Source organism: Glycine max, chromosome 19, assembly GCF_000004515.6.
Source record: "Glycine max cultivar Williams 82 chromosome 19, Glycine_max_v4.0, whole genome shotgun sequence".
Taxonomy (NCBI): Eukaryota; Viridiplantae; Streptophyta; class Magnoliopsida; order Fabales; family Fabaceae; genus Glycine; species Glycine max.
In genome coordinates, this window is record NC_038255.2 from 31,743,565 (window position 1) to 31,752,370 (window position 8,806).

Sequence of the window (8,806 nt, forward strand, 5' to 3'; positions counted from 1 at the left end):
ATCACATCACCATTGATATCGTCACCACTACTAATGTCACCTCCACCACCACCATTATCGTCACTGTCATCGTGACCACCACTGATATCCCTATTACTACTGTTGCTACTCACATCACTACTATAACTATTGTCATCATCAACACACAAAAATACTCTTTAAACTAATTTTAATACAATGTAAAACTTTTAAAATTGTTTTATTTTGAATTTAATAAGATTTTAAAAACTAGTTAAAATTTTTTTTTAAAAACTAAACTTATAAATTTATTGTTATTTTTAAAATTTTCAATTCGAAACCACTCCAAACAAGACCTAAATAATTAGAATTTGTTTCCTTTGTGAATCTTATGCGTGATACCAATCACCACTAATCTTGAAATAAATTACCCACACTTTCATTCTTTTTTACACAAAAAAAAAAAAAAAAAACTGAGTGGTCCAACCTGCGCCGGAGGAGATAAGACTTAAGAGTAACTGAATAGCGTACAACATGCTACATTGTTACTGCCTATATATTCCATCAACACTCTGAAAGTCAGAGAAGGGATGTGCACATTTAATTGCTTTTTTGTTTTGTTCTGTTGGTCGAAGAAAATGTGAGAGCAAAATTACAAGACAGTAAAACTAAAAGGGATCTCATTCCCACGTAGAAGCTGCATGCGTTCCAGGCACAAAACAAAACAACAAAAAGAAGTGATGGTAAGAAGCAATTTCAAACTTTAATTTTGATGGAATCCCAAGGAGGGACACACCACAGCCTGCATGTCCACTATATAATGGTCCCCATCCATGGTTGTTTTAACTTTTAACGGGCAAGTGCTACTTTAATTTGTTTCCCATTTAGTTTATCTAAGAAAATCATGTAATCAATTTGCATTTCATTGATTGATGGCATAAAGACATGATAGTACTTTATCTTCCTATGATTATGAAATTATTGACTTCTTCATTTCCTTTTATCTAGGATGAGATAAGACGTGATATAAGTTAAGACACGATAAATGACAAGATTTTTTTAAGTTAAGACACGTTAAATTAGAAAGAAAAACTATTCATACAGTGTAAGAGACAATAAGCACATATTAATATGCACGTTGCATTTGTAACTTATAGGATTTCCTTCGTAGCCATATGAATTCTTGAAGTTTTCCCAAGTTTGACACATGTCATAATTAATTATTTTGTTTATATATAGACTCATTGTGCAAAAACGATATTGTTTGAGATATCTCATTTCAAAAATAAATGGCATTATGTTATGGAATATGCTTTGGTGTTAATCAAGATGCACAGGTAACGCATTAAGCTCATCAACGAAAATTATGCAGGCCTATTTGTTTTTGCATGTGACCATGACGATCAACTTAATTAGAAACTTATTTTATATGTTATTAATATGCGTAGAATGTTACATTAATTAATTAATTAATTTTAAGGAATAGCCCATTAATCATAAAAAGACAGGTAAAAGAATCTTGAGAATCTTGAGAATCATGATAGGGAGAAAAATGAAAGTGTTAAAGTCATTTCCATACATACACTTTCAATGGAGCAAGTATAGTATGTCTTGTTTTTTTCAATCATTGTCATTTTCACATTGTTGTTCAAGAGTTGATATTGGTATTAGAGGACATGACCCTCTAGTGACAGGTAAAGAATGTGTCATTTTTCATTCTTTTGATCATGTTTGGAGTGTAGAGAGTAAAATATTTTAAGGATGAAGGATGTATAAGTGGGAGAAGTGGCTTGAGATCCATGCAATCGATTAGCACATGATCGGTGATCAAAGTGAAAGGATCAAACATATAAGAAAATGTAAACAACAAAAGTTGTTTTCATGAACTACCACCACAAGGTATATATAGACATAAAAGAATTTTGCATGTAATGATTACTTGAGTGTGTTGAAGAAGCTATTTGAAAATTTTTAATTGAATAAAATGTTTATTAAGAAAAATTAAATATTTTTTAAGATGTTCGTGTTATTTTCCTCTTAGAATTGATATTTCAGTTGAATAAATGACGAGTAAGTGAACTTTACATGCAAATGATGATTGTGAAAGTCAAGACTACAAAGAGTGGAAGAGGAAGGTGAAAAATGTGTAGAGTATGAAATTGAAGCAAGAGAACATGATGATGACTATGCTACTAATTTACATGTAACATGAGACTTAATTTATAATTCAAAAGCACTTTCAGGAACCAAAATGACATTACATAGTAAAGTTCAAAAACCAAAATGTTAGCAATGTTTAAGAAAAGACTAAAATGACAACAAGTTATTAAGTATAAAGACTAAATTGAAAAGTCAATTTTTAAATATATGAAAATCACATGGATGCGTATCAATGGTCAATTGTCACATCGTCATCAAAGTTATTAGGTAGACATATATGTTAAGTGTAACAAAAGATAAGGCAGAACCAATGTCACACTTTTTGCACATTAAAAAATTCAATTCAATTTTTTCATTTTTCAAGTATCAATCTATGAGTACCTCACACTTTCAGGATCAAAATAAGTATTTATTCTAAAAATATATATATACGAAAGTTGAACCACATTCAAACAAAGCACTAGAATATATTAAGGCTGGAGATAAGAAATACGCACACCCTTTGCAACAACACAAATTCCAGGCTGTTCTTGTTCCCTTCTTCCCTTGTTCTTATTCTTCTTCATTCCCACAACACAACCGTTCAGTCAGTCTTTCCAAAGTCTCCTCAACCATGCCACTGGTCCCCATCATTCTCTCCATTGATGGCATGTAGTTAATGAAGTGAGTGAAGCCTCTTCTGAGCATGCATTAATTGCTTTATGCAGTACCTGTGCCTTGTTACTGTTTAGTGTCCATCATACTATGCCATTTTCAAATACCTCTCTTCCATTCACCACTCCTCATTCCACGCGTGTCCTTCATTGAAGCTGTAATTTACACTTTAATGCCCCTCCTTATTATTTTTTCACTTCCCAAAGTGTTGTCCCTCACTCTATCTTATGCTACTGCTTCTCATCTTTGCCTCCTAGTGGTGTGTGTCATTCTTTGTTTTCCTTCTTTTATGTTCTTTGCTTCATGAGTTACACTGAATGGTCCATGTTCTCTTTTCTTCTTTAAGGCCTTTTTTTAATGGCTAGCTCGAGTAATGTTGTAATAACAATAAGCTTTCTCTCCTTTTTTCATGAATGAAAAACCACAGCAGCTATTGTACATCTAAGGTCTATGGAGTAGATGATACATTGTTTTTGAATCTGTAGTTCAATATAAATTTCTTTTCGAGAGTGGTGTTTTCAGGGTAATTTGATAAATTTGCTTTCTTGTTTCTAAAATTTTATTGCTCGATCTTGAAAATATTTGCAGTTTTGAGTATTTATGACATGTTTCGTTTCAGGTGCCCTTTCTCCCTTTGAAATTGGTAGCTAAGTTTGATGTTCACATTCAAAAAGTTTGGTGCCTAATGCTCAGAGTTGGTTCAATGAGATATTTTTACCTCTATCTTGTGGTTCTTACTTGGTTTTTGTCCATCCCTTGTACCCACGAACTACAACTTGCTCAGACCCAAGTTCTGTTACAGTTAAGAAAGTATCTGGAGTACCCTACCTCTCTGCAAATGTGGGAAAATTACAATGTAGACCTTTGTAGCCTTCCTCCATCTGCACATGTGAGCCTTAAGTGTGAGGGTAATTCAGTAACTGAGCTTAAAATTATAGGAGATAGAGCTGTGAAGGTTGACAAGTTCAATGGACCTGCAGTTCCCAATCATACACTGTCACTGAGCTTCTCCATTGATTCTTTTGTCACCACATTGACGAGGTTAACCAACTTAAGGGTCCTTAGATTGGTGTCCTTGGGGATTTGGGGGCCACTTCCTGATAAAATTCATAGGCTGTCTTTGCTTGAAGTTTTGGATATGAGTTTAAATTTCTTATATGGTTCAGTGCCACCAAGAATGTCTACAATGGTCAAGCTTCATACACTGACACTAGATGGCAATGGTTTGAACAGCACAATGCCTGATTGGTTTGATTCTTTAACTAATCTAAGTGTATTGAGTTTGAAGAGTAACCACTTAAAGGGTTCATTCCCTTCTTCACTATGCAAAATTAGGAGTCTTGTTGATATTTCCTTGTCCCACAATGAGTTGTCTGGTGGATTGCCTGATCTCATTGCTCTCTCTGGTCTACATGTACTTGATTTAAGAGAAAATCATTTAGATTCTGAACTGCCACTGATGCCTAAAGCAGTGGTCACAATTTTGCTTAGCAAAAATTCTTTTTCAGGTGAGATACCAAATCAGTTTAGTGAATTGGGCCATCTTCAGCATCTAGATCTTTCATCAAATCATCTCAGTAAGATGCCCCCATCTTCCTTGTTCTCTTTGCCAAACATTAGCTATTTGAATTTAGCCAGCAATGAGCTAAGTGGATCCCTTCCACAGAAACTAAACTGTGGCAGCAAACTTGGGTTTGTGGATATCTCTAGTAACAAGTTAAATGCTGGACTTCCTTCTTGCTTGGCCAATACATCGGGTAAAAGAGTTATTAAATATGGTGGAAACTGTTTATCTATTGATTCTCAACCTCAGCGGCAAGGGACTTATTGTAAAGAATCCAGTTTGGGAAAGAAGAACTTCTGGAAATGGAAAATAGCTGCAGCAGTTGCCATGATTATTGTAATTGTTCTTGTACTTTCTGCTTTTGGAGTTTTTTTTTATAGAAAATATCATTCAAGGGAGATGTATAGGCATCAGATGTTGCCTAAGGCTGTTCAAGATAACTCAATAACAGGAGTTTCATCTGAAGTCCTTGCCAGTGCTAGTAAGTACACAGGCTATGCAATAATGTTATTCTGAACTGAAATCTCTAGATTTAATTGGACACCTAAAATAGCAATGTCTTATTTTCTATGTTTTTTCAGGATTCGTTTCTCAAGTAGTGAAGCTAGGGACACAAGCTACTCCTACATGTAGACAATTTTCAATTGAAGAGTTGAAGGAAGTCACAAGAAACTTTGATTTGTCAACTTATATTGGCGAAGGCTCCTTAGGAAAGGTATCCTTCAATCACAAAATAGAGTTTGAAAGATATTGGATAGTTTCCCGTGTTTTAAATATTCTTTATAATTCACCATAGTTGGTTTTCTTCTTTGTTTATTTCATTGTTTGAATGCTTTTTTGTTACTGGATGTGGATAGCATGCATAACTAGTAAATCTACTCATAAGAAGGAGTCTTCCCTAAGACTATTCAGAACACCTTCATACTACTTTAGTTTTCTGATAGATTGCAATTTCTGAATTCCCTCTCAAGAGTGTAGTAACTATTTTGGGTTTATAAACCTATGCGAAGTGTGAAAGGCTTAAGTCATTTCCTATCCATATCGGTATCAAGTAATAGTATAAACAAGGCAATTTTGTCACTCATTTTGTATTCTCCCTATAAGTGGCCTCTTATGTCTTCTGCTCAATTTCAGCTGTACAAAGGTAAACTAGAGAATGGAACCTATGTGGTGATAAGATGTGTGGCTCTGTCAAAGAAATGCTCAATACAAAATCTTAAAGCTCGGTTGGATTTACTCTCAAAGCTGAACCATCCAAATTTGGTTAGCCTTTTGGGTCATTGTGTTGATGGTGATGGACAAGATGATTCTAGTGGCCTCAAACTTCATCTTGTTTATGAGTATGTGCTGAATGGGAGCTATCGTACCCATCTGTCAGGTTAGTATGAGATAATATTACTATTTTGTATATTGATGAAAGCATCAATTTAACTAAATTCCGTTCTTGTCTCTCTGATATCATAATTGTTTTCCATGATTTCCTCTTTCCAGAATTGCAAATTGTATAGAGAAGACCCTGCTTAGGATGATACTTTGTATGAATTTTTGTAGGTAGAATTTATGGAATCAGTTGCTACCGAAAAAGGAGTGTTATCTCCGAGTGTAATGTGGAGGAATTTTTCTGTTGATTTACTATTTACATTATTGCCAAAGCCAAACTGATTGCATTCAAGTATGCTTTTGAGAAATAATCATGCATCATTTAATTTGATGAAATTAGAAGCCATTAGGATGTTATGAAATCAGATGATTTAACTCTTCTTTTATGCTGCTAGGCTTGACTTGGATAGTACTAGGTAGAAATGTCTGCCTTGGAGACATTTAATGGATAACTTCTTTTCTTATAATTATCATTATAATATGTCATATTATGTTTCATAATCACTATCTTTATTACCAATTTGTGGCATAGAATGCTTCATCCAACTAATCTTTCTTTATTCAAACATGCAGAATTTTCATCAGACAAGGGACTGAAGTGGTCTGATAGATTATCAATTTTAATTGGAGTTGCCAAAGCTGTGCACTTTTTACATACTGGAGTTATACCGGGTTGTTTTAGAAACCAGTTAAAGACAAACAATATTTTACTTGATGAGCATCACATTCCCAAACTAAGTGACTATGGTATGTCCATGATTGCTGAGGAGATCGAATACCTTGAGGTATGTTTAGTTGCTATTCAATCCAGCTACTTAAACATGGTCTATTATGCTTGATCCTAGAATGACTCCATTGCTTTGTATGTGTTGTACAGGCAAAGGGAGAGTATCCAAAATCATGGTATGTATGCTGGTGGTGGTAGCTTATTTTACTCTAGTGTAACAACTTGCAACTGGATTCATTTCTATTTTGTTGAGGGTCTTATGTTATATGATTCGATAGCAATATCATTAATAGCACATAGGCCATACTCTCTCTCACACACATACCGTAGTGCCACTACCTCTTCTAATAAGTTTGTTCAGTCACCATTTTTTTTCTTCCACATATACTCTCCTTTTTTGAGTTTATAAAATGAAATGCCTAATATGCTATACATGGAATTATTTTTGTATGGATGAATACCAACAATTTGTTGTTCTTTTCTTTCTCTTGCAGCCAAAGAGAAAAATTAGAAGATGATGTCTACAATTTCGGGTTGATACTGTTTGAGTCTCTTGTTGGACCCATAGCAAGCAAGAAAGGAGAGAAATATTTTCTTGATGAAAAGGTAAAAGCTTTTGAAAACTCCTAACTTAATTTTTCTTTGGAGGAGTAACAACTCAAATGTGAGATTAACTAAGTCTCAAACCAATATAACTTCTATATCACTTATAGTTGGTCAAACCACTTTAACTGCATCAACGAGTACCTGCTAAAGTGACAGTAGTAGCTGATTAACTATTTGTCAAACATATTTAATCGATAATATACTTGCATACAACCAATAAATTTTAATAGAGATTGGCAGGAAATTCATGATTTAAATTTGCAGTCATATACGTAGGGGATCCCTGATTTTCTATCCTCGATATTTATTGTTTCAATGGATTTTTTTTATTCATTATAGAGTTTAATTAATGTGACCTGGTGTTTTGAACTACAGACATCCTTTGACAGTCAAGATGGCAGAATTAAAATAGTGGATCCAGTAGTGTTAACCACTTGCTGTCCAGAGTCATTATCAATTGCAATATCTATCACAACCAAATGCATATCCCCAGAATCCTCAGCTCCTCCTTCTTTTGAGGATGTCTTATGGAACTTACAGTATGCAGCTCAAGTCCAAGCCACAGCAGATGCAGAACAAAAATCAGATTCTACATCCTAAGTACAAGTTTGTAGGAGGCACAAAACTAAATCTTTAAGTTGTTCATTCCTTCTCCAACAATGCAGCAGATTGAGAAAGCAGGGATTGTTCACTAGGGTCTTCTATAAACTAAAATCACAATCTCTTATGTCAATCTTCATGGCAAATGTATATTTGTTACATACATTTTCCTCATTTTTCTTTTTCTTTTAGAATTTTTGATAGGGTAGAGCCGGCTAGGATTCATATACCTTGAAAAAGAAGTAGCAATTATGTAAACAATTCAGGTCAATGAAGTAAATCATGATCATGTTAGGGCTCGAAATGAACCGAGCCAACTTGAACATAATTTGATACTTGATTTGACAACTGACAAGTAGAAATTATGTAAACAATTCAAGTCAATGAAGTAAATCATGATCATGTTAGGACTAGAAATGAACCGAACCAACTTGAACATAATTTGAGACTTAATTTGACAAGTGACTTGTTGAACTTGGTTTGTGGACCAAATGAGTTAAACTCTTGAGTTTAAAGTTGAGCTTGTTAAATAAATGAGTCAAGCTTGAGCTACATATAGTTTGAATGGATTGATTCATGAACCAATTTGATATATAAATTTATCTAAATTGATTCAATTTGATTCTTTAATCTAAATGATAAGAAATCACATTTTTTAAAAGTTTAAAACCATTATTACCTGATTTTAAAACTATCACAAAATACACATTTAAAAAAATAAATCAATTTTAAAAATCAAAGAACCCAACTGAGTTAATTTTAAAAATTAAAAAACTAAATTAAACTAAAAATATTAAAGAATTAAATTAAACTTAAATAATAAATTAGAGATTTAACTCTTTTTTTATGTGAAGTGACAATATCAACTTTAACTAATGACTTACAATGTCAGTTCATTAATTTTTTTTTTGTGAACTATACTTTTACATATTTATTTATTCATAACAGTTGATGACATAATCAAATTAATTGTGGACATCATCAGACTAGTTGATGGAAAATCTAATAATTATACGTCACTATCGCATGAGCCTCATTGATATCAAAGATAAATCTGCTCATACTCATGATGGGCCCCTGAATTTTATTTTTTTCTATTTGAATTCCTTTCACTGTTTCACCCATATATTATATATACATATGAACTAATGACTTGT

The 8,806-nt window shown here is 33.3% G+C and overlaps 1 protein-coding gene across 4 annotated transcripts; it reads left to right on the forward strand.

Annotated features, from left to right (window-relative positions):
* Positions 1–2,593: 2,593 nt before the first annotated feature.
* LOC100813412 (probable inactive leucine-rich repeat receptor-like protein kinase At3g03770) lies at positions 2,594–7,974 on the forward strand. 4 transcript variants are annotated; one of them, XM_006604074.4, is made up of 8 exons: positions 2,594–2,781; positions 3,392–4,817; positions 4,918–5,051; positions 5,471–5,714; positions 6,290–6,501; positions 6,594–6,619; positions 6,938–7,049; positions 7,425–7,974. In XM_006604074.4, the coding sequence occupies exons 2-8, from the start codon at positions 3,458–3,460 to the stop codon at positions 7,647–7,649; spliced, it is 2,313 nt and encodes a 770-aa protein (XP_006604137.1). In that variant the 5' UTR covers positions 2,594–2,781; positions 3,392–3,457; the 3' UTR covers positions 7,650–7,974. The 4 variants fall into 4 exon arrangements, with proteins under 4 accessions (XP_006604137.1, XP_006604138.1, XP_006604135.1 ...); XM_006604075.3 differs by lacking the exon at positions 2,594–2,781 and adding an exon at positions 2,789–2,929; XM_006604072.4 differs by lacking the exon at positions 2,594–2,781 and adding an exon at positions 2,809–3,031.
* The last annotated feature ends 832 nt before the right edge of the window (positions 7,975–8,806 follow it).

Excerpts from the sequence above, each read along its gene's own strand:
- LOC100813412 (XM_006604072.4), top strand. The coding sequence starts at position 2,945 with ATGCCCCTCCTTATTATTTTTTCACTTCCCAAAGTGTTGTCCCTCACT. Across the intron at positions 5,052-5,470 it reads GCGAAGGCTCCTTAGGAAAG|CTGTACAAAGGTAAACTAGA; the intron begins GTATCCTTCAAT and ends GCTCAATTTCAG. Across the intron at positions 6,502-6,593 it reads AGGAGATCGAATACCTTGAG|GCAAAGGGAGAGTATCCAAA; the intron begins GTATGTTTAGTT and ends TGTGTTGTACAG.